Source organism: Brachyhypopomus gauderio, chromosome 11 (assembly GCF_052324685.1).
Source record: "Brachyhypopomus gauderio isolate BG-103 chromosome 11, BGAUD_0.2, whole genome shotgun sequence".
Taxonomy (NCBI): Eukaryota; Metazoa; Chordata; class Actinopteri; order Gymnotiformes; family Hypopomidae; genus Brachyhypopomus; species Brachyhypopomus gauderio.
The window spans coordinates 10,782,277-10,807,564 of record NC_135221.1 but is presented as its reverse complement, the minus strand read 5'-3'; the positions used below and the strand labels follow the sequence as shown (position 1 = coordinate 10,807,564).

Here is a 25,288-nt window from a genome sequence, read left to right as displayed (position 1 = left end):
AACAGTGTGTCTCAAAGAAGAATTATAAGTTAATTAGGAAATATCTGTATAATCACTATTACCAATCACAAATTGACTTTGCACAAATAAGTACAATCAGGGAGATTGCATAAACACTGCTTAAAGAAACACTTGTAAGAACACAACTGTCTTGTTTGTCATTTACTCTCACAGTAGGATCACACCTGAAAGAGGATTAAACCATGAGGCTGAAGAAAAAAGAAAACATGGGTAAAAATAACATAATAATATAGTGTTTAGGCAGGATACATGTATAACAAAGCTTTATATACATTCCTTAGAAAAATTAAGAACACAGAAATAAAATTCCAGCGTCAACTTCTGCACATGCTTTGCAAATTTATTTAAATCTGTCCTGTGTTACTGTTGTTGTCTTTTCTACTTTAGAAGTCTGCTGATTTATCCAAAAGGATTATAAATGGTAACCTTGTTTAATAATTGTATGTTGCTTTTTGTATGCTATATATTTATTATTATTACTATTATTATTCATAGTCCTAGTGGTGGTTACTCACCATGTGACCGTCTTTTCATTTGAAAGGTCTATTCCCTGTTCTAGCGTGCAAATTTCACATCTTCACAGCGCCCACGAAAACCAGTGTGAACGAGTAGCCGTAAGGTAAGTATATAAAATATTAGTTTCATGCGGACGTTCACGTTGTCGAGCAGCTAAGAAGTAGCTTAAAAAATGAGTTATTTATATGCGAGGAAAGAGCCCCACGACCTAATTTATTTTATTTAGTAATTGCGCTGGTATAACCAACGTGAATGTCATGCAAGGTCCTTGGCTGGCTGGCTGGCTAGCCCAGTTTGGCCAGAGCGTTTGTGTGATCTTGTTGGTTATGTGCTCAGCTTTGACACAGCGTGAGGAAACGTCCAGGAACTGCATATAAAACTACATGGATCCATGTGACTTGTACTGATTGTGAAGGTTTAGTTACAGGGCTGCTAGCCTAGCTTGGCAAGCTAGCTAACTGGTCAGAGAAAATGTTGAGGTCCAAAAAGTTCTTCTAGGATCATGATAGTAATCATCAGACCCCAGCTACTTTTTTGACTCCTTATTTGTCTGTACATTTAGTCGTTTCCTTGTGATGGATACTAATAATATAGCGAATGATGTTTGCTATTTTGAAAATGCAAAGTACTGGTAGCAATCCTTAGGTGTTTAGTCTCGCGATATGTACACAGTGCTAGTCATTATACCCAGAGAGACGGAAGAGGGCGCTAGTGAATTTAAAAATATAGTATTCTAGTCAGAAAACGTTTGGGGACAGAAAATGGGGACTGGGGGATCAGATGTCCCTTTCTTTGGCCACAGTGGTACTGAAAAAGACATTTTACATTAATACTGTTTCAGAACACTGCATCCTATAATTTCCCATCCACTAAAACTTCACTGGATGTTTCCCCACCTACATGTAGTGTCAGTTTTTAAACTACACAAAATTAATTTTTCTATTATTATAACGATGTGACAATGTGTGTACTCCCTGGTAACTGAACTCATGACCTTAGTGTTGCTAGTACCACACTGTACCATATTTAAACTCCAAATTCAGACCACAGTGGTTTACGTAAGAATGTATTTTTTGCTGTAATTTTAAAATTGTAACAAAAACAAGCTAATGCATGTTTTTTTTCTTTAAACCAGCTGTTCCGACACAATGGGTCGTCACTTTGGAAATTTGGCCAGGATGAGACACATAATTACTTTCAGTCTCTCCCCCTTTGAGCAGCGGGCTTTCCCCAACTACTTTTCGAAAGGAATCCCCAATGTTTGGAGGCGATTCAGGAGCTCAGTCTTTAGGGTTGTTCCACGTAAGTCCTTCATCAGTATCTCAGTCTACATGTACACTGAACAACATTATAATTGTTATGTACCGGTGATGCATAAATACAATTTCATTGGTGTCCATCTCTAAAAGGAAGATTGTTGTTTTAAATGCATTTATTCCATCATTTAAATTTCTAGATTGGTATGTAAGTTATTAAAACTGCCTTATGTCTGCATCACTGTTAAAATAATGATTTGGTGAATTATGTTCTTGCATAAAATATATGCAAGTACATAAATTACACTGGTAAGACATGTTATAATTTTTAAATATTTTTTTTTTTATGTTCTGTGTAAATGAAAGCAAAAAGATCACGAGCAACATTGTACCCATAGGATCATATTAGTAAAGTGTTGGCTGCAATTATATTGTTCTTCAACTGGTAATTGTCACTTTGTTTGTCTTCGACAGCCATGGTTGTGGGGTACCTCGTCTACACGTGGGGAACTCGTGTTCACGAGCAGGGCAAGAGGAAGAATATTGCAGACTATGAGAATGACGAATAAAAGCTTGTCCACTTTGCCCACACTTCACATTTGTTTAATTTATCAATAAAGAGGATTCCTGAGGAAATAGAACTTTATATATTTTTTTTATCTCTTACAAAGGTTATTCTGTAAAGGCTATTACAAACATAACACTAGCATTCAGTAGTGGGGACATGTTGCCAATGTTTGATTTCAACAACAAAAAAAACTGTCAACATAAGTTACTTAAAACCTTAGGTATATTTTGAAACCTTCAGCTTCATGTTCCTTAAAGTGTTTTCTTTGTCCTCAGTTTCAGTTGTCTTTCTCCAAACTAAACACAATGAAAATCTTGCAATCTTACTAGAAAACCTGTAAAAACTGACTGCATCAGTTAGAGCTGCTAAGATTTTCTTAAGTTGCTGGAACAAGCTTTGTATATTTGCCTTTTGAAAGGCAAGTGTTCACAAAACATGTTTCATAAACATGGAGCCATAACTAGGACACATAATGGCTGCCAAATTAGTTTAGGTTTCTTAAGTCATTTAACATTTATGGCAGAGAAGCAATGAGTTGGATGCCTTCCATCCCATTAAACTATCCATGAAATATTTTATTCTATGAAGTGGTAGAACTAAAAATAAGACTGTTCTTTTATGTTGAACCCCATCATTTGTAATCCAATGTAGTATTAAGATCATTCCTTGCTTATATTTGTCATGGAGGAAAGCGCTTAGTCATGCTAAGTTTCAAGGGGAAAACTGCCAAAGACGAAAGACAAGCTAGATCAAGCTTTCCTGTGGACCGAAGGTGTGGTGTTTGGGCTACATAAAAGGGGAACAGGTTTTGAGATTTGTGTTGTCAAGCATTGGTGTAAATCTGAATCCCTTTATAGATGTCGTGATGCCTTGGAGTTGATTAAACCCGGTTCAAACTTGTAAGTGTTCACTTGGTCATAACACCTATGTTAACTGCAAATGGCTTAATCATCAAGTTCACAGCCACCTGCAGAACCCAGATAGCAAGGGTGTTATAGTCCTAGGGTTGCATTGAGCGTGAGACACACGCATTTGACACACTTCCGATCTCTCACGCCGAAAAAAAATCTAGTTTATTTACCTCAGATCCATATCTATGATTCAATGAGTTACTAGTTCGCTCTGGTGCCAACCACCGGCGATCGATCGCGATATAATACTTAATTTGTGTCCATTTTACACCCCCCGCTAACAGTTTACGCTCGCCACCCCGGTTCAAATCTCACTCCAAGTGATCTTGAAAAGTTGGCAACCCTGTAGTCCTGTTTTGAAATGAGGCTTTGGACAAGACATCAGGGGCTAAGTAGGTTCAGTGGTATCCTCAATTTTTATATGACATGAAGAAAGGCTGAGGCCATATTTGGGGTAGGCCTACGTAAAAGTAGAGGTTTCAATTGATTACATTTCAACTGATTGTAAAGTATTAATATTGTCGCAAAATCGTTCGACGTTTAAATTTCGCATAGCCTACATTCATCTACATTCAAGCCGAGGCGAATCTCACGAAAGTGGGTTTTGTGCAGTTCACCATGACTAAGCATTGCCTCTCAAATCGCTCCTCCGTCCCTCCCATCAGTCCAATAACGCGCCTGGCTCCGACTTCCTGGTTATGGAGGCGTTGGTGCATTTATCTCGGATGCAGGCCACATATCTTACATTTCGTCTGTCGATCTCACCCGTTAGAATTCTTCGACGGAGCATGGCGTCCGACTCCGTGACCCGTTTCGACCTGCTGGTATTAGGAGGTGGATCCGGGGGGCTGGCTGGTGCCCGGAGGGCGGCCGAACTTGGTGCCACATGTGCCGTGGTCGAAGACCACAAACTTGGGGGCACCTGCGTAAGTAAAGTGTGTGAAGTGTGTGAAGGCCTCTTCGGGTTTATCGAGGCGTTGGGTTTGGGTTTGCGAGCATGCCAGCGGACGGTGACTTGAGCTTTGTAAATGCTATCCATGCAACTGTGGATTAGTGTTTGGAAACTGAAGCGCATGTGTTCTGGTGCAGTATGTGTCTATACACGTGTTGACCTGTAGCTATAGGTGAAAACGGGAGAAAGGATGTGAAGATATGAGTGTCACGTAAAGGTGAAGATGTTACATAGGCCTATGTGTATTAAAAAATGTAAAAGGGAAAATTATAAACAATGAAAAGTACATACATTTAAAAAAGTTTTTACTGGAGGATTAATACTGTTAAGATTAGAAATATCTTTTGTTGTTAGTCTTGAACCAACACCACACACTAAACTGTGCTTCGTTTCAGGTGAATGTCGGCTGTGTTCCTAAGAAGGTAATGCTGTCTTATACACAAGAAGTTTGTTTTTGTTCATTTGTTTGTTTTATTGAGAGATTGTTTCCATCAGTTCTGGTTAGTTTGGGAAGTCATACTCAAATTATTTAGTCTTAGTAATTATTATGCAACTGGGACGCACCCACAGTCTGTTTTGTGCAGGGGGAGGCAGAGGAGTGGAGGCACAAGTTGTCTTGTGTAGTAAAGAGGAAGCCCAATGACCATTTCTGGGAATTTTATGAAATGATACAAGTCTGTTCTGCAAATTGCTGCTGTCGTCACAAGCAAACCAGACTGGATTTTCAAAATTTAGAGATTTTTGATTTTCTTCACACACACACACACACACACACAAAAACAGCAGCATTCCTTTACTATAGCATTACTCCCACAAGTTGCCATCAATTGCCCCTTGCTAGATTTCAGGCTGACGCAGCACCCAATTGCAATTTCATACCCATTTGTTTATTTATTTTTAATTTAAGGATGCAGATTTCTTAACTCTGTGATCAATGCCCTAATGCCAATTTAGCCACAGCTGCTTTATCACAAAGTCACATTTGGAGCCATGTAGGTTTTAATGGAGTCATGTGACCGTGTCAGGTGATGTGGAATGCGTCCGTTCATGCAGAGTATCTTCACGACCATGCAGACTACGGCTTTGAGGGAGCTCAAGCAAGCTTCAGCTGGCAGTGAGTACAATGATGCATAATAAAGGCTCGAGAGCCTGGACAAAATGCCAAAATTACCTTCAATACGTGTGCTTTTATCAGTATAAAAGAAACATGGCTCATCTGATGGTTCCTCGTTACAACTTCACAAAATCGTGACACAATTGTATGCTTTGTATGGTATTGCTGCATGTTCTACATCTTTGAAATATACGTTAAGTTGACCCAGAGTAACTGAGAGAAATTATGATACAGTAATGTCTTGCTCTGATGAGTCAATGACTCACATGATTAAAACATTTGTGTTTACAGACAGATTAAAAACAAAAGAGATGCTTATGTTGGTAATCTGAATCAGATTTACCGGAACAATCTTGATAAGGTAGGCAATGGTGTAATTTCTTATTATTTACCTTTGTTTATCTGTAAACATGAATAGGCCTACAGTTTGCAATTCATTTTAAATGTCATGAAACTTGTATTGAAGAAGACCAATGTTCCAAATTTGTAATCTAGAACTTAATAGTGAATGTAGTGTAGTGATTCAAGGACCCGTTGCACCAAGCTCTTTTGATGTTGTCCGGGCTCCTAACTTAAGTTGAATCCTACTATGCAAGGTAGGTCTATGGGGTCAAAATTCGGGTAATCTTAAAGATCAGGATAATTAAAAAAACAGTCAACAACAAATAGACAAATCCAGAAAACTGCAACAAATGAGATCCAAGGAACATACAGGAGCATGAACATGCTCACAATTGCCAAGTTAACATACAAGCAAGACTTGGGAAAAAAAAATGCGGCAATTATATTTATATAACAGAAAGGTGGTGTTAGTTAGGTGCAATAGATAATAAAAGGGAGGAGTGGTGGAACTTTTATACTGTATATGTTATAGCTTTTAAATATTCTCGTCTGATTTTGTTTGCGTAACCTTAATGGACACAGCTTGGGGAATATTAATTTCTTGCTTTCTGTTGAAAAATAATGTGTGACACTTAATATCCACAGGCCAGAATTCAGACCATTCAAGGCACTGCACGTTTTACTAATGACTCTGAGCCCACTGTTGAAGTCAGTGGGAAGAAATACACAGCACCACATATCCTAATTGCCACTGGTGGACACCCATCAACAGTTAGTGAGGAGGTCATCCCAGGTGAGTCAAGGTCTACACTCCATTTACATTGCTTTACATTACAGGGCTGAGATAGAAAGGCAATAGGAGGTACCCTGGCAGGTAGAGGGTTCCACTGAAACAGCAAGACTTTGATCACAAAATGTTTGTATATTCTACCCAATGTTATTCTACCCAATGCTGCCTTTTGAAGCTGTCCAGTTCAGTTGCCTCATCCAAACAAAATATTCATTAACCCAAATCCCAGTCGTCATGATGACACAAGTGAACCTAAATGCAGCTTTGGCTAGGTGTGTGGTAAAGATGTTTCCTCCCAGCTGCTCACTGATGGTTCTAAAGTAAGCTATATTGGTAAAAGATATTTCGGATATTATTATTTATCTGAGATTTGTGTTTGTTTTTATGTCAAAATAATTTGATGTTCTTGCAGGAGCTAGTCTTGGCATTACCAGCGATGGATTTTTTGAACTTGAATCATGTCCTAGGTATGTTGTATTGATTTCATGATTTTAACGATTACTAACATTTTATATTAATAGTGAATATTATGCATACTGTTTTAGTAGCATGGTATTCTTGCTGAAATGTGCTTATTCGTCTTTTAAACTTGATATTTCACATGTCAGACAGGACTGCTATATGATATGCTAAATGATTTTTCAATTTGAAAATGTCTATTTTATCATTTAAGCATCCTATCTAATTGGTTTTGATTTCCAACAGTGGACATCTGCCTAATGTCTCTCTATCCACAGACGTAGTGTTATTGTGGGGGCAGGATATATTGCTGTGGAGATGGCTGGAATACTGTCCTCTCTGGGGTCCAAAACCTCCCTTATCATTCGGCATGATGAGGTAAAAGACACGATTCCTGTTGTATTGAATTACGTAACTGCAGACATTTTCTTGGTAAAGTTTTCCATGTTTTTCCCCCAAGGTACTGAGGAATTTTGATGCTTTGATAAGCTCAAATTGCACCAAAGAATTGCAAAACAGTGGTATTGACTTATGGAGGAACACTCAGGTAAGGTTATTGTCATTTTCTTTGTTACTTTAAACTTGGGATGAAATTGATCTGACCTCAGTGCTTTCAGACTGTTAGCACAGATCCATAATAAGAAGGCTGAAAACATGCATGAACAGGCTTTAGAAGCCTCAGATGAAATAAGCCACCTTTTTTGTCATACGCCAAGTTATATTGTTCAGGCTCAGGAAGTAAATTTTTTTCCGTGATTTATTCAGCCATGTATATTTGCCATGTCCCTCAAGTAAGATCTGAGATTTAATTAGTGGAACATGTATGTTTGTATAAAGGGTAGTAAAGTTAATATCTTTTTTTAATTTTATTTATTGTCAGCCATTGCTTTCTGAAACATTTAAATACATCTTTGTTTTATGTAAGAAAGTGGCAAAAAGTCCCACCCCCCACCAGTATTCCTTTATATTGTGGAGGCCATTATTGTTTGTACAAAGAAAAAAATAAATATTTATTTAACTCTGATTAATCTCAGTATTTATGTCTGTGGATCCATAGGTGAAGTCAGTGCAGAAAACAGAAGAGGGTCTGGATGTTACACTAGTGACAAAGGACCCTAAAGATAAGGATTCAGAGAAGAAGATAGACCGGATTCAGGGGGTGGACTGTCTGCTGTGGGCCATTGGAAGAGAACCCAACACAGCTGGCCTCAATCTCAGTCAGATAGTAAGAAGAGAAATGTAACCAATATTTTTAGCATATACATTATATAAAAATTTAATTTCTGGGCAACTCTTCAGCATTGTGTTGAAAGTTATTATTGGTAATGCCATTCTTAAGTGATATTTAAAAGATATGTAGTATATCCAACAAAGATTGGGAATTTTGGAGCATTTATTTATTTTTAGAGTTAACACGTCATTTCAAAAGATGTGACTAAATATAAGAAGAAAATTATCTGCATTTACAATGCATAAAAAACATAACTTTTATTTTCTGGGAAATCCACTAAGGCTGTATGTGGTTTATGCCTCATATGCACAGAGCTTTCTGAGAAGTAGTTTTCCATCTGCATTTAGGGCCATATTTAGCCAAACAAGCATTTCCCTCAAAACATAATGAGTTCCAGGTAGCACAAATGCTCTCATACTAATACATACTTGTGTCGATCTGGATCAGAGTGACCTTCTCCTTTTCTGTAAATTTGTACCGATTTATCAATCTGTGATCAACTGACATTATAATTGGCTGCCAGCCTTTAAAATCACACTGGATACCACAGTAACAGTGGTTCATATTAATTATAATAATGAGGCCTGAAGAAAACCCAATTCTTCACTCAGTGAACCGACTCCTCATCACTGAAGTCTCCAGTAAGTAGGCTACACAGTCATGAATATGCAATATCAGTTATCTCCTCCCTTCATGCACAACTCAGCTGTGAAAATGGCAATCATTTTGTAGTTTTAATAACAATTGAATGACTTTGCAGTCCCAGTTTATATGTATATTCCCATGCCTCTAATCATAGTGTATGGCCTTGCTGGGCACAGCTTTTATTTTAAAATATTAATAAGTATTTTCTTTTGACTTTCAGGGTGTGAAGCTGGACACAAAAGGTTGCATTGTGGTGGATGAGTTCCAGAACACCACACGCCAGGGCATATACGCACTCGGAGATGTGTGTGGGAAGGCTCTCCTCACACCTGGTAGTGTTCAGTATTTTCTGACCAACCAACTTCACATAATTAAGTGGATTATACCCACTCGTTGAAATTCTGAGCATAAACAGCTACAGGACAAAATTAAGCTAAGCAAACTATAGATTCACTGTTCATTAGTCCAATAGCCAAACCTAAATGTATTATTCATTAATTACCCCTTATTTCAAATACTCATCAATACCTACAACTTTGGTTTGGTTGAAATATCACAGGATAACAGTCTTTGCTCACCAGCCATAACATCTGCTGTGGAGATTAGCTGCTTCAACATGTGTGTGTGTGTGTGTGTGTGTGTGTGTGTGTGTGTGTGTGTGTAGTTGCCATTGCAGCTGGCCGGAAACTTGCACATCGACTGTTTGAGGGAAGAGCAGAATCTAAACTGGACTACACTAACATTCCTACAGTGGTTTTTACACATCCACCAATTGGCACCATAGGACTAACTGAAGGTATGTATAATCCATACATGACATCAGGCAATGATGTCAGTCTAAATAGTTCATTACCTTTAATATTCCATTTTCATGACAAAAACTGACAATGAATAAACAGGACAAACTTGCAATGATGAATAAAATGTATGGAGGTTCGGAGAAAAAAAACCCCACAGTACTTCATATAGCTAGAGTGCTAACGCCCTCTCTGAATTAATTGAAAGTTTGAAATTGAAATATAAAGATTTTGAACTCTTTCCAAACACCTGCGTTTCTGCAGTACATTACAAAAGTGCAAAAAAAAAGTGCAAAAGTTTGCTTACAAAAACAGAGGTGTTGGTAGTTTATATTCAGTTTCAAATTAATGAAACTGATTTACAAAATTGAAAAAACAAATTAACCATTAGTTTTAACCACCTTGTGTCTTGTTGCTGTGCTGTCTTACCTTAGTGCCCTTGATATGTGCCCTTTTGAATTAGTTTATTTTCAACATACATTTTATGATAAGATTAGTTGAAAATATGAAAAAAGTACATTAAAATATTAATGAATATTTTATTACAATATTATTTTCCAGTTCATTTAATTAATTGCTGGCATTTGAGGTCACTTGTTGCACAGAAGGCAAACAATGGATAAGTTTAGACTTTTCTGGACAAATTGGCAAAGAACACTAATTGTAACAGCAGCGTCATAGTAGAACATTGTACATTGTTTTATTATATGCTCTGTAAAATCACAGACTGCAGTACATTTGCTGTAAACAAAACGGGTAGATCTCTTTTCTTATTTCCAGGTTACTTATTACAGTTATGTTTTGGAAAAGGCAGTTATATTGGGGCTCATGTTTTGTAGATGAGGCTAACAGATGCTGGGGAAAGGCGAATGTGAAGACCTACACGACGTCCTTCACACCCATGTACCATGCTATCACAACCCGCAAGACCAAGTGCATCATGAAACTCGTGTGCGCAGGAAAGGAAGAGAAGGTAAGTGCTGAGGTGTTGTGCAGATCTTTTCCTCCTTCTGCAACCACAGAATTTGGGAGTAATCGTATTTCTTGTGCTCTCCACCTTCCAGGTTGTTGGCCTTCACATGCAGGGTCTGGGCTGCGATGAGATGCTTCAGGGTTTTGCTGTGGCAATCAAGATGGGTGCTACGAAGGCAGACTTTGACAACACTGTTGCCATTCACCCTACATCTGCAGAGGAGCTAGTCACAATGCGTTAACCCAATTCTGGTTTAAGTTCTTGAGTGCACATGAAACCATCTTGAACTGTAGGCTACCTGTCGGGATCTCCGTGGAAAATGTACTCCAATTTCCCACCTTTTTAACTGAAATGCAACGTGGGGCAGTTGTATCCCAAATGTCAATAACAAGGTCAGAATGAATGTTTGAATGATTTGTTTTCATTGTGTATATTGGACAGTAAGTTACGTGTATGTGTAAGTGACAATGTCCCTGTTGTTTCCGCACCTTCGAATTAGCATTATACATGTAGAATTGGAACAGTGGTTCTTATTAATCAATGACATAATTAAATTTTGTTTATATGAAAAGTTCTTGTTTATATTGAAAAAAAATAAAAGAAAGAACATTGAAGACTTTCTTATTGCTGATGCATCAGCAAGTTTTACTGTTGGCTGTGGGGTTTATGCAGCCAAGTTATGCTTGATCAGCATCTATATTTATGAAGTACCAAGTCTAATAAAATTGTTACAGTGTAGGAACCATCTTCAGCCTCGTGGCTGACGAGGAGGCTGCGCTGCCTCAGCTTATTGTACACAACTCTCCACAACACCCCACTACACTCCACAACACCCCTCCGCTCACCGCGCGAAATAAAAGAAAAGTAACTGATCCGTCGTTAACCGGACCCGTCGTTAAAAGGTTGTATTATGTGCAAAACAAAAAGTTCTTCTCTGTCAATAGAGTTCAAATGGTGCAAACAGAGCCTGACCAAGTATGTCACTGAATTTGCTGCAACTACACTGCCATGTTCATTTTTAAGAATATTAGCATCCCCACACTGCTCCCGATATCCTTCGCTGTCTCAGCTTGCCAAAGCGCCTTTCTGTCCCTGCTACCTCTGTTCAAGTGAGATGTGTTGATTTGAGTACTGAGCTGTGGTGGTGCTGTAAATGTCTCTGCATCCTGCTCGTATTGGCCGCGGTGTACGGCATCATTTTCATACAATGTTTGCATATGGTCCGTGTCTTATTAGTCACTCTTGCCATTTATCATTTCCACCTGGTACCCAAAATGCTGCCAAGCAAACGATGTGAAGTGGCGGGGGCATCTTCAATAGTAATGCCTGTATTTTCCGACGTCATTCTGGCTGCTTGCTGGATCACAAATCCCGCGAGACAGATTTTTAACGCGACGAGAAATCTCGCTGAGTTACGTCTCGCGAGATATCGTGACACGAGATCTCGTCACACCCCTAATAATTAATGTTGGTATTTTGTTTACAGACTATGAATGGACATGGTACATTTTTATCAACAGTTGTCATTAGACAATAAACTGTAGCTTATATCCCTCTAGTCACCTTTGGTTTACTCTATTTCTGTAACACCCCCTCCTCTCCTTACAACCCAAAAATGACACCATGTGGCATACTGTCAAGGAGATGGGTGGAAAATACCCACTTTTCCTGGTGTTCAATGCTAGGAATGTGATGGAGAACTGATAGAGGAACAAAATGTCCTTGAGTAACTTTTGTTCACTCTTAAAGAACACTGGATGGTTTGTGGGCAGTCATGGCCTGGTGGTTAGGGAACTGATCTTGTGACCGGAGGGTCGTGGGTTTGATCCCCAGACTTAAAGCCATGACTGAGGTGCCCCTGAGCAAGGCCCTAGCCCTCAATTGCTCACTTGTATAAAAAATAAGATAAAAATGTAAGTCGCTCTGGATAAGGGCCTGCCAAATGCCGTAAATGTGTGTGAAAGATGCATGTACAAAAAGGAACAAGGTAAATGTGCTGCATATAGATCACAACCCATCCTGGGGCAGACAAGTTTGTGATGAGTTTCCACATGTATGCACATACAATGCATTTTCAGACATACTGTCCAAATGGAGAAAGTTTGGAACTCTGGTCAGTTTTCCCAGTGGACCACCACCCAAAATCTCTGCAAAATGCAGATATTGACCACTTTCCCATTTTACATTGTAGTTCATGGCTCTGATTGACAGGTGTTTCTTGTGTAAAGCTTTGCCCCAGCCTAGCCAATCATACTCACTACCAACAATACAAGCAGAAAAGCTCCACTGGAATCCTGTTGGCTTTGCATGTTTGTTTTTATTGGACTCTTCCATGTGATGTATCAAAGGTGGTAGCTGGATGTTTCTTTAATATACAAAAATGCTAGAAATGCACTTGCTTATGCAAGCAGAGATTTTGCATAAACAGAAACATATACATTTGTACATACATAAAATATACACACAAATATTACCTCACTGATTTTGAAACAGGTCAAACAGGTGAAGGAGACCACCATAAACAGCTGTACAAGACACCATCAGTTATCCTCCCAGTACATCCAACTGACTGAAAAGAATTGGCAACCAATAGCTATAGATTTGGTGTGTATAATAATAAATTTGGTGTGTTTTCTTTAATAAATATATGTAAACAGTTAAAGTGTTAAAGAAAATGATTTTTAAAGTCATCATTATACATGTATTTGGTCCCTACACAATGGGAATTTTACATTACTGCTGAGCACACTGTCTTTCCATTGTGTTGCTGGGATCAATGTGAACAGGAGCTTGGCTCTTCTTCGCTCTTTCAGCTTTCCAGTTCCTTCTCTCCTCATCTTGTTTAAGTACATGGCGCTCTGTTGGACTGCTGCACTCGGACGCTGAAGACCTGCAGTCAAAGCAAACCACCATAGTATTTATCCAAACCCACTGTAGCATTATCTACTTATTTATCAAAAAAAAACACTGATATCATCTGTATTCGCAAGATGTATGAATTTTTACATAGAAATTTACATACATTTCCCCCATAACCACTTTTCCAAACAGGGATTAGTATTATTTTAACAATTTAAACTGGTGGTTAGGGAACCAGTCTTGTGACTGGCGGGTCCTGGGTATGATTCCCAGGCCCTCAGCCATGACTGAAGTGACCTTGATCAAGGCACTTAACCCCAACTGCTCCCTGGGTGCTGGAGCTAGGGCTGCTCTGGGCACATGTGCACCATAGCCCACTAGCGATCACTTGTGTGTGTGTGTGTGTGTGTGTGTGTGTGTGTGTGTGTGTGTGTGTGTGTGTGTGCGCACTACATCCCCTAGCGATCACTAGTGTGTGTGTTCTCACTATACAGATGGATAAATGCGGAGGACTAATTCCAATTGGGGTGAAAATCACAATTGGCAATATGGCAACTTAAATATGCCAGAGGAAATTTGGGACAGCATGCAGCAGTAATTTCACCTGCCTCCAAGCTTTTATATAAACATGCTTTTCAAATGTTCTAAAATGTCTTCAGTTTTTTCCCCTTAAAAAGAAAAGATAAAATGTAACAAATACATAACTTGCAAAAAGAAGCATTAGCAAAAAGAAACTGGGCTTGCTAGCTACATTTCTAGCTACATATATTAACAAAAATAATGATTACCATTCCATTTAGACCATGCTCATGTTAGCACACATTATGCTTATTATGCAATTCCCTGCACTTTGCTTTACCAAGAACTAATTAGTATTTGTAAGTAAATAACAGAATGAATGTTCTTCCAAGTGAAATGCTGCTTGAAGCTCTGAAAACTTAACTATATTTTATAATAATGTTAAACACTACTGCTTTGTAATTACTGAAACGTTGTTGTTAGGCTTATAAAGCTGCCTGCACACGGATGCATTTTAGATTCTTTTTTGGCCTTTTTAGATGCCACTGTCAAAGAGAAGCTAGGTGGACACAGAGCATGTATGAAAAACAATGCGGCTGCCACAGCACGCTACTTCACCTAAAGAAAATGTCTTGCAGGTAAGAATGAAGCTGTTTTAATGACGCCTTGTGTAAGACCCATCTCAGCTCAACAGAAATGGACAAGGAATCCTAGAAACAAGTTCAAGCACCAGGTTTGGCCCACAGTGGAAAGTGGGCTAATATTCCATAGGAACCTTGAAATATTATTATGCAGTAACTTACTAGTGGAATGTTAGTCACTCTAAACACACACAATGCAATTAAGTGGCGAGTAAGATTAGTGCAAAGTACACTAATTAGTGTAAAGTACACTAATCTGTACTACGGGCAGTGCATCAGACTGAGGGTGGTACTCACCTTGGGGGAGTGGGTATTGAGATCGGGACATCCTCACTAATGCGGACACTTTTGTTCTCCCGAGACAAAGGAAAGCTACAGTCAGGGGCTTGTGCTGACCGTACAGTGTCCACAACCAGGTTCTTGTTTGAACAAGAAAGGGTTTCTGCAGCAATGTCTGAAATCTTGTTTGGCTCACTCTCTAGAGCAGGAGCATCCACACTCTGGTCTGGCTTTCCTTCAGGAAGGTTTTCTGGAAATTTCTCTCGTTTGCGTTTCTGAATTCGTGTCTTATTCACCTCTGAAGACAGAATGCACCATTACTAACCATATACTGACTCAGATTACTGGTATCAGACTTACTAGGCATTTCTATTAACTCAGTACAAGTAAGAAAACATTAAATTGGCTAATCAAAGACAGACAGAATTCTCTGGGTTTAACACAAATGCATGAAAATAGATTGCACAGGCAACTCTGAAACTGAACTGTATGGAAGGTTGGGCATTTTCAAATCAGAAATTGCACGGGTTCTGATTTTGGTCATTAAACATATGTCTACGTCCAACGGCTACACTAAAGTGTATGAAAATATATGTTACTAGTAGGCAAAGGCAAAAATCTTCCTGCTCAAAATTCGTCTTATAAGTGAAAACTACACAAACTGCTACACAAACACTTCCTGTATTGAATTTAAGTATAAGAGATAACTATTGTTCTGTATGTAAATGTTGTCTAGATTGTTTAAATCAGTATTCCAAAATGATTATGGAAAAGCAATTTGCTTTGTCAAACTTATTAAAACACTGTACTAAATATACAACACGATGATAACTTTAATCCATTTAAATGCAAAGGCTTTTATCTCTGCCATTATTTTTATATAGGTTTATCTATTTACCATGAGGCTCATATTTCATCTGGAGTTCTTCAAGTTTCACTTGGAGCTTGACATTATCACTCTGCCCTTGCTTTAGGGCATTCTCTGCTCCAAAAAATTTCCTCTCCAACTGGAGAACTCTTTGACTCTCAGAAAGAGCTTTCATTCTAGCCATGGACAACTCATCCTTTAGCTCCTCTGCAACTTTCCTACAAAATATATAAACAAATGCACATAAAGTCTTAACTTTGCACAAAATTACAATGAAGACAAAGAATCTAGTCAACTCTCAGACGAAAGAGCAAAAACAAAAAGGTATGAACCTATTTTAAAAATTCTGAAAAGGCAGCAACATGAAGCCATGTCTACTGCCATGTGACAGCCATGACAACCAAGGTATTGTGGTTAGTTTGGTGCCATTCATCTACCAGTTCCCCCCCAAAACTAGCATCCTAAACAAGAATACTAATTAGAAGCATCTTGTAGGCATACAGCAAGTAGGGACACCAACAAAACTCCAGCAATACTGTTGTTCCCAATACACTCACACCAACACATCAGCCACTACAATGCAATCAGCTACAATCTATAATATACATTTACATCATAAAGTGCATCTATAAATCAGGTGTACATAATAAAGTGTCTAGTAAGAATAGATGCAAACAGTCTCTTCTATTCACTTCACTAAGCTATGATCAAGTCACAAACTTGTGAGAATGTGGGTACTTGGAAATAGGGCAAGTTGTTAATAATTATTTATAAAATCTATAAATATTAACATCAAATCTTTTTACCCAAAGGCTAGACTGATGCTAGGAAATTGGAGATCAATATAGATTGTCTTTATACATTTTTCACTGAACGTCTGCATAGACAGCAACTTTCTATAGGATGGAAAAATACTTCAAGACATCTTAATTAATCATGAGATTGTCACTTACTTTGAATTTGAGAGCTGTATTTTTAAAAGGTCTGTGTAATATGTCTCGTCTACAAACTCCACTGTCTTGCATGAACCAGTTGAGGTCTGATCCTCATTTGTCTGTTGATAAGAAGTTACGGTTCCCATTTTACTCTCAATAATTTCAGTGCAAAAAAAAAGGAATCAGTCAATACATTTTTGGCCAAACGTTACCTCTAACTTCTCCAGCTGTTGCACCTTCCTGTTCAAGGATTCTATCTCACTGTTCTTCTCTGACAGCATGAAATGCAATCGCTCGAGCTGGGCGGGGTCAGCTCTACTACCGTGGAGCTGCATAAGATTAGATATTTGTACCTGCCAGAACAGAAAAACATTACAGTGAAAAATATCAAATGCATTATTTAAACAGATTCATGGTTAATAAAAAGTAATGTTTTTTTTTACCTTCATGCGAATCATCTGTTGTTTGGTGAAAGCATGCTGCTTTTGAAGAGACTGGTTCTGCACTTTCATGCTGATCAACTGCCTCTCCATTTCTGCACGCTTGTCCTCCACCTGTAAAAAGTGCAGTTTGATCAGATGTTTTGTAACACAAGACTATGAGTAATGTTGGAAGATTTTACCTCGGCAAAAAGGGAGTTGCCTTTGCTGTTTGGATCCTGTGCCTGCTGCAACACCTGGTCCAATTGGATCTGAAGGTCCTGGTTAGACTCCCTAGATTTCTATGAGTGAGATATCAGATCAATGCGTTTAATGCTAGATTGCATTTTAAAAATGTCTTGTACTCAGCCATATTCTTTAGGTTCTTGCAATATTTTTAAACCCTAAAGAAACAATTATTGTATATCATAATTAAACTCCATCTCTAATCTCAACCATGAGCCACAGTTGAGCCTATAGTTTGCGATGATTTAACAGTCATTAATTAACAACTGTTACACAGCCTTTCCTCAAGGATATGATTTGATACTCCTCTGAGCTCTCCAATCTCTCTGATCTCTCCTTTTGCCAAAATATCAATTTACGATTTTGAATTTGAAACATAACAAGCACATCATATTTTAGTGTGTCTCACTGACGCATCACAGTACAGATAAAGCAAGAATTCAGAGCGATCTATATACAGAATGCCAAAAGCAAAACAAAATAGTGTGAGCTAGCCAGTTCAGACAGATAGCCAGATAACTTTGTGATTTTGGAAGCTTGCATTAACTTGCATTAACATTAAATATAATAACATTAATTTATATTTTATATTGTTACGTTGATATAATTGTAATACTGATGGAGAGGCTGCACAATGTTAGTGAGTGGCAGAGTAATCCATGAATAAAGTAGGCCTAGCTCATTTAGTTTTTTTTAATAAAAGGTATAATTATTTATAATAAAATATAAATATTTGTACAATCCCATCCACATATAACAATGTCCATTGGTGTCATCATCACTTTAATTTCAACAACAATTAACTATATAATAGCTTTTTGATTCCTGGTTTCTGTCTGACTTGGGGGTGTGTGTTTTGGTATACTCCTTATGAACATTTTTTCTTTATCCAAGAACTCTTGCTGACCATCAAAAACAATACATATCTAGTACCGTTGTGCTGTGAATACAAGATAACAAATGGACAGTCTGAAGGTTTCAGAGAACGTTTAACAATTAACCAAAAAAACTTACTTCCAAAGCATTGTAAAGTGAAACAACCTCTTTCTCCCTTTCTTCTTTAGCATCCACGAGTGCCTCCACTTGCCTCTGGAGGATGGTGTTAGCTAGTTGCAGCTGCTGTTCTTTGTATTGTGACTCCTGAAGCTCCTGCTTAAAGACGGCCTGAAAGAAAGACATTTACCCACTCCAAAAAATCAATGTTCCTGCCTGTAGCCCTCTGCAAGTGTTCTGCATTACTATCATTGCACTGGGCTAATTGGATGTTCATCCAGATAAAACTGTTAGGATCAAAGCCTAGTTATATTTTTAATACATTTCTTGAGCATACTAGTTCTAGTGGCTGATCACAGCAGCTCTTCAGTCTGGAAGTCTGCTACTTAGCTGTTTGCCTAGCAAGCTCACAGCACCACTTGCTGGTTATAGGCCAAGGAGATAGTGGTAATGTACCAGGGGAAAAAACACAAACAAAAAACAAACAAAACATATGATAAAAAAAACAATGTGTGTCCCCAAGATAATAAAAAACTGGATTTACCAAAGATGATTCCAGGTCCATCTTTTGTACTTGGAGCTCTAGAATCTCCGAGGACATTGTGTCGTGGGAATGTTCCTTCATTCTGCGGAGCTCTTCCGTTGTGCTGCTTAAGGCCTGAGTCTGCACATCCAACTTGTGTTTCAACTGTTTTTCAAGTAGCTGAGCCGCTTCCATGTCAGCCTTCATTTTCTCCACCTACAGAAACATGCGTTAAGTGAACTCACCTAAATAGATGTTTAAACACCATCCAGGACTGATATTGGAACATGTGAAACATAAGATACAAATATAAAATATGTCTAGAATCTTTGTAAAGGTACTCGTTGATGCAAAAGAAAGTCTCCAATTATATTTTTCCTTTTTTACATCTTAATATAACTATCAACAAGGTTCAAGAAACACAGAACTTTTTGACAGATTTATCTAAAGGTGATTAATCATTAGCATTGATTTTAAAATATCAGAAAAGATTCAAATATATTTTTGTGCAGTTCTGTTGTTTTGTCAGGGCTCTACTGTCAAGTACATGCTCATACTTTGATCAAAAGATGTACATAATGTTTTCAGACTGTGCAAAGGTACAAGCCACTAAATCCATCTTGGTGTACTGGTTTATATTCCAGTATTATATTTATGTGTGAATGATTCCAACAGAAACATTTGTGCGTTTTTTAAATAATTCTTAAAAAAAGATAGAAGAAAAAAAAAAAACAATCAAACTGAAAGAATCAGAATCAAATCACAATGCTATGAGATCAGAACATTTTACTTCTAATGTAATATTTCAAAGCGTTGTAAGAATTTTACTCGAATTTGAACCGTCAGTGGTGTCCAGCCTTACAACTGTAGAATAGGTCGATATTTGTGCAGGTTATGGTCTGACCTTGTTCTTGAAGTCACTTAGTTCCACTGCATGGTTCCTCTCCAACATTTGTTGCTGCTGTTCTAAGTGATATTTCTGTTGTTTTTTAACCATTTCAAATTCTGAATGAACACAGTCCAGCATGCGACTCTTCAGCTCAACTTCCCTTTGCAGTGAGTATTTCTCTTGCTCCAAGCCCTGTGAACATTATACATTTGAACTGGATTTCGAACAAAACCATAACTCAGAAACTAGCCAGAACTGTAAAAATCAAAGCCGACTGGAATATGGGATCTATTAACACAGGTAAAGTTCCTGTGTAAAATCTTACCTCAATTACAGCGGTCATCTCAATTCGCTGCTCCTCCAAATTATTCTGCAGGTCCATCTTGTCATCCAAGAGCTGAAGTCCATACTGTGCGGCTCTCTGAAGAGCTTCATCTGTATCCTCCACCTTTTTTCGCAACCTTTCAATCTCTGCCTCTGTAACTGACATCTTTTGCACAATGTATTTTTAATATACTCAACATATTTTGTAGAACCTCAGCATTTTGTCAGTGACTAAACAGTACAATCACATACCAGTTCCTTAGTATTATCACACTACACAGATCATGTCTATGAGGGCCTAATCTAAGACTAGGTTTAACACAGGCTGGGTTTAACACAGGCTAAGAAAATAGTGGCATAGGTAATTAGTTTTATAACTTAATGTAGCTAGCTATATAATGTCATCTAGTTAATGATTATAAATTTGGCGAGTATTCAGCTAATGCGTTGAGTCTAACTAGCTAATGTTTTCAGTTTTTTTCCGTTAGAGAAATGCAGGTAGTTTGCATAGCTACTTGCACATTACTTATTTAACACTACAAACCAAGGAGGTGAAATTCACTATTAGGACGGGTTTTGGTGATAATTTCAAATACCTTTTTCGCCTGATCTTTACGCTTCTAACTGAAGAAGTTTGAATTGCGTTATTTGAGTTTCCGCGCGTCTCAAGCCGCAGCTGGCCCGCTGCATTAACTAGCTATCGCCCCCTATCGCGCCGGAGGTAAAAACACAACTCCACTCCACTATTGAAGATGGTCCCCTCTCACAGTAATTTTTGACAGTGTATATTTTTCATATCTTACGGACTTTGGCATATAGCGTACGATATGTAAGCATATAAGCAGCCACAGAGCATAGGCCTGACATTACGTTGCTCTTACCCGCTAGTGTGGGCAGTATGTCACTGTCTTCTGTGCTTCTGATTTTTGTGTTGTATTTAATGTAGCTATTTGCAGTTTCCAGGGTTCAATTAAGTGTGAAATAAAGAGAACCTTCAGTTATGTTTACATAAAATGAAAAGGCAAAAAGAACGTGGTTTACTACATTAGTTTACATTTTATGCCATTAGAACAATTCCCAGACTTCAAGATAGCCATGATATGTATTGCCCATAATATATACAGAAATTATATATTAACACAAATCAGTGTTTTTATCTGTTATGCACATTATATATGTTTTGTTAATTAAACAGCTTCAAGAGAAAACTCTATTCTCTGTTTTTACTCTCCTTATGCAACTGCATATTGAGTTGTTCTACCTTCACAATAGAAAACTATTCATTCACAATAAAATACACTATTCATGCTTTACAGCATTTATTATTGTAGGTTGGCTTTTATGTTACATCTTCTGGAAATTAGCTGTGTTTTGAAAACGTGGTTTTATTTGATCTGATACTTTTATCCTACCGAAATTCTTTTGAAGATTCTTTTCTTGCCCCTGGTGACAGCTAATAGAAATTGCTCCCATATATATAACGACAGGAAATATAATTTAAGACCATCTTCAAATGCAAACTACAAAAACCAAAATGCGCAGTGTATCTTTTTCTGATGAGAAAAGAACAAATTCCCTACTGCTATGCTTGTCGGCCTTTGATACATGACATGCACACTGTCCGGTATCAAACTCATAATGACAATTAGCTTTTTGGTTGTTAGTTTACACAACTGATCAAACGGTGAATTGTTTGATACAATATTTAATATATTTGTAAAAAATACAAGATTTTGCTTTTGTAGCACATACTTAATTATTTTAGAGAATTACAGCATTTGGTAAACAAAACGTGTAAACGGCCGTAGGACCGTGATTAGTTGTTTGAAAATGTGATTTCTGAATGGGCAAACGACAAAAACTGCAGTGCGAATTTGTGGGACCTTTATTAAAAAAATTCCTCACGTCATTAATGCGAAACAACGACGAAAACCATAGTCCACAAGCGATAACAATCAGTGATTGCTTTTGGCAAACCACCCCCCTTTTTCGTTTACACAAAAGACTTTTCCACTGAAGGAGTGTGTGTGTGTGTGTGTGTGTGTGTGTGTGTGTGTGTGTGTGTGTGTGTGTGTGTGTGTGTGCTCGTTTCCTGAACGCGTGTACGTCATGACGTCATTACGCTACATTTTATAGGACGCCACTGCGCCGCTCCACACTCGAACAAAAAAGTCGACTCCGCACTACCACGCGCGCCACGATGGACCAGCTTTGCAAACTTTTCGTCGGCGGCTTGAACGTCCAGACCACCAACGAGGGTCTCCGCGCCCACTTCGAAAAATACGGGCAGCTGACCGACTGCGTCGTCGTCCAGAACGACCAGCTCCAGCGGTCCCGCTGCTTCGGCTTCGTCACGTACTCGAGCGTGGAGGAGGCGGACGCGGCCATGGCCGCCAGGCCGCATGTGGTGGACGGGAAGAACGTGGAGCTGAAGCGGGCGGTGGCGCGGGAGGACGCGGGCAAACCCGAGGCGCTCGCCAAGGTAAAGAAGATCTTCGTCGGCGGCCTCAAGGAGGACATCGAGGAGGAGAACCTGAGGGAGTACTTCTCCAAGTTCGGCGCCATCGAGAAGGCCGAGGTGATCACCGACAAAGACACCGGCAAGAAGCGCGGCTTCGGCTTCGTGCACTTCGAGGACAACGACGCGGCGGACAAGGCGGTGGTGCTCAAGTTCCACACCATAAACGGACACAAGGTGGAGGTGAAGAAGGCGCTCACCCGGCAGGAGATACAGGCCGCCGGCGGACCGCGGGGCGGCAGGGGGAGAGGGGGAAGGGGCATGGGTAGGAATCAAAATGGCTTCGGCGGCGGGAGAGGCGGGTACAACAGCTACGGGGGCGGCTACGGGGCGGGGGCATACGGCAGCAGCGAGGGCGGCTACGGCGGCGGCGGCTACGGAGGAGGATACGGCGGGGGTTACGGAGGCGGCTACGGCGGTGGATACGGGGATCAGATGGGGGGCTACGGTGGCGGGAACGGCTACAGTGACTTCGGCAGCGGATACGGCCAACAGTCGTCCGGGTACGGGCCCATGAAGGGCGGGAGCACGTATGCAGGCCGCAGCGGGGCCCCCTACCCTCGCGGCGGGGCTGCTGGATACGGGCGGGGCGGCTATGGAGGGGCTTATTAAAACACAAGAAAGAACCGGGGGTAGGAGAGACACTCGGGAGAGACTGTCCGTATATTTCGTCGAAGTCACATTTGGGCAGAATCATCCGGTCTCTGCTAAACACCTTTCAGAAATGGCGGACACTGTGAATCTTTACCTTAAAGACCTCAGTTCTTAACAGGTAGGAAGATTCCTTCCGAGAAACCTGACTTGTTCGACCACATTTTCGTTTTTTTTTTGGTTGTTGTAGGACATGTTCTTGCCCGGTCAGCATCGATTTTACTTATGTTTCAAGTTGAAGGTGTATATATATAATATCTTTGGCTTGACCTTTTTTCCTCCCCCCCCCATTTTTTTTTGTTTTTAGATTCGGGTTTTTTCGTGCAAGTGTTGTTAACGTGTTTGCAGTCCATTCGGTTTTAGACTTAGTCAACAGAAGCTAATTCTCTCAGCTAAAGGCGAATTGTTTTTTTTATTATTATTATTTCTGCCAGAACTGCTGGGCGGTGAGATTAAAGCACATTTGGTGCTGTTTACATCATTTTGCGCTCAGTCGTTCGCCTTTGTAAATCCCACCTTTTCCATTCTTTCGGGTTTGGCAGAACAGTTTCTACTATCTTACGTTTAATGCCTTTTCACTTTTGTGAAATAACGCGGGGAAGGCTTTGATTTGACACCCTACTTCAGTTATCCGCTGTGTACAAACTTCTAGCATTTGTCATGTATTGTATTCCCTGTTTGCAGAACATACACATTGTTAAACACTGATATGCAAATGTATGTTACTTTTTAAATAAAAAAAATTTACGACAGCTTAATTTTAGTCTTTTGAAGGAGTTTGGCTGACGTGGACGGCCACTTGAGGTCTGTCTGTAACTTAGTTGTTCTTTACGCTATATTTCGTCCCTTTTAGTTCTTGAATTAGGTTAAAGATTTTTATGCTAATGTGCAAGGGGACTTGATGTCTTTTGGTATGTGAAGAACTAACGAGATACCACTATGCATTCAATGAACAACTACGGGTTTATATTTACTTTTGATCCCTATATTTAGGTGTTTCAGTTATTCCGGTACTTCGAAATAGCCGTAGAAGTTTGTTTATACAGGGAACCTGTTCAGTACCTGGGTTCGATTGTGATATGACTGAAATATCTCATTAGGATATCATCCTGCGATCTAGGTATGTAATCAACCTGTCTTCACTACGTGTTGGTCAAGTATTACTCTGTTCTATAGTTATGTAATTTTGATTTCTGAATAGCCATAATTAGCAACGGTGGATCAAATCCAAATGGTGCGTATTCACATTCAGGGACTTTTTTTCACTTGTGCTCATAGTATGAATTTTGGCATGAATTGCTTAAGGCTTTTGTTTTTGATGTATTGCATTCTGAAGATTTTAATTTGAGTATATTAATGTATTTTCTATGGTGTGGTTTACCAATTTTCTCATTTTCCCCTCTGTCTTCCTCCCAGGCAGTCACTGATGTCGCTCATCAATTGTGACCATGGACTTCTACAACACACAAGAACTCGGACCTGCACTATAATACTTTTCATACTGAAAATAATATGATGGACTTCAGAGTAATGTGCCTGTGTTTCTTAAATTGTTTTCAACACTGCCAATGTTGCAGGTACCTGGAGAAAATTACTCTGCTTGATTTATTTAAATGTTTGGTACTGCTTTTAAGGTAAATTGTCTTGATAAATGATACTTTTAGACTTTGAATTGCAAGTGTGCTTTTATATCAAAAATAAAAATCTTAATGTTTTGTGGTAAATTAAGTGCATACGTCATTGGAACAAAACCAACAAAACTTTTCATGAGTTAGGAATTGTAAGCGTGTGCCTCCTGTGTTTGGAAACGCCACAAACTTTCTTAAATTATATGCTGGTTCATTTCCTACAGGGAATTGATGTAAAGGGGTAGCTCATTTTGTCCAATGCTCGGTTAATTTTGCCTCGATGCTTCAACAGAGCTGCATGGTTGATGGTTTGTTTAAAGGGGCAGTAATGGTCAGTAGGGGGCCTTGGAGTGCATCACTGTTTACTCCATTTTTGCACCATCAAAATATTTGCTTACTGAATGATGCTGAATTTAAGAAT

The 25,288-nt window shown here is 39.0% G+C and overlaps 4 protein-coding genes across 5 annotated transcripts; 3 read left to right on the top strand and 1 right to left on the bottom strand.

Moving 5' to 3' along the window:
* The first annotated feature begins 562 nt into the window (after positions 1–562).
* Positions 563–2,434, top strand: uqcrq (ubiquinol-cytochrome c reductase, complex III subunit VII). Its single transcript, XM_077021905.1, has 3 exons — positions 563–640; positions 1,673–1,839; positions 2,268–2,434. Exons 2-3 carry the CDS (start codon positions 1,686–1,688, stop codon positions 2,360–2,362), a joined length of 249 nt encoding a protein of 82 aa, XP_076878020.1. The 5' UTR covers positions 563–640; positions 1,673–1,685; the 3' UTR covers positions 2,363–2,434.
* Positions 2,435–3,953: 1,519 nt separating this feature from the next.
* gsr (glutathione reductase) lies at positions 3,954–11,189 on the top strand. Its single transcript, XM_077021901.1, has 13 exons — positions 3,954–4,198; positions 4,620–4,646; positions 5,250–5,338; positions 5,630–5,699; positions 6,326–6,473; positions 6,883–6,937; positions 7,208–7,307; positions 7,390–7,476; positions 7,987–8,154; positions 9,026–9,137; positions 9,470–9,601; positions 10,442–10,575; positions 10,667–11,189. Exons 1-13 carry the CDS (start codon positions 3,971–3,973, stop codon positions 10,814–10,816), a joined length of 1,500 nt encoding a protein of 499 aa, XP_076878016.1. The 5' UTR covers positions 3,954–3,970; the 3' UTR covers positions 10,817–11,189.
* A 1,683-nt stretch (positions 11,190–12,872) lies between these two features.
* On the bottom strand, positions 12,873–20,978 carry spdl1 (spindle apparatus coiled-coil protein 1). 2 transcript variants are annotated; one of them, XM_077021897.1, is made up of 12 exons: positions 20,667–20,978; positions 20,072–20,236; positions 19,762–19,938; positions 18,879–19,073; positions 18,356–18,505; positions 17,299–17,397; positions 17,120–17,230; positions 16,889–17,029; positions 16,695–16,795; positions 15,772–15,959; positions 14,892–15,171; positions 12,873–13,465 (listed from the first exon to the last, which is right to left on the bottom strand). In XM_077021897.1, exons 2-12 carry the CDS (start codon positions 20,234–20,236, stop codon positions 13,309–13,311), a joined length of 1,764 nt encoding a protein of 587 aa, XP_076878012.1. In that variant the 5' UTR covers positions 20,667–20,978; the 3' UTR covers positions 12,873–13,308. The 2 variants fall into 2 exon arrangements, with proteins under 2 accessions (XP_076878012.1, XP_076878013.1); XM_077021898.1 differs by lacking the exon at positions 20,667–20,978 and adding an exon at positions 20,323–20,654.
* Positions 20,979–22,194: 1,216 nt separating this feature from the next.
* LOC143527017 (heterogeneous nuclear ribonucleoprotein A0-like) lies at positions 22,195–24,963 on the top strand. The gene is made up of 2 exons (XM_077021900.1): positions 22,195–23,360; positions 24,656–24,963. Exon 1 carries the CDS (start codon positions 22,271–22,273, stop codon positions 23,198–23,200), a length of 930 nt encoding a protein of 309 aa, XP_076878015.1. The 5' UTR covers positions 22,195–22,270; the 3' UTR covers positions 23,201–23,360; positions 24,656–24,963.
* Positions 24,964–25,288: the final 325 nt, after the last annotated feature.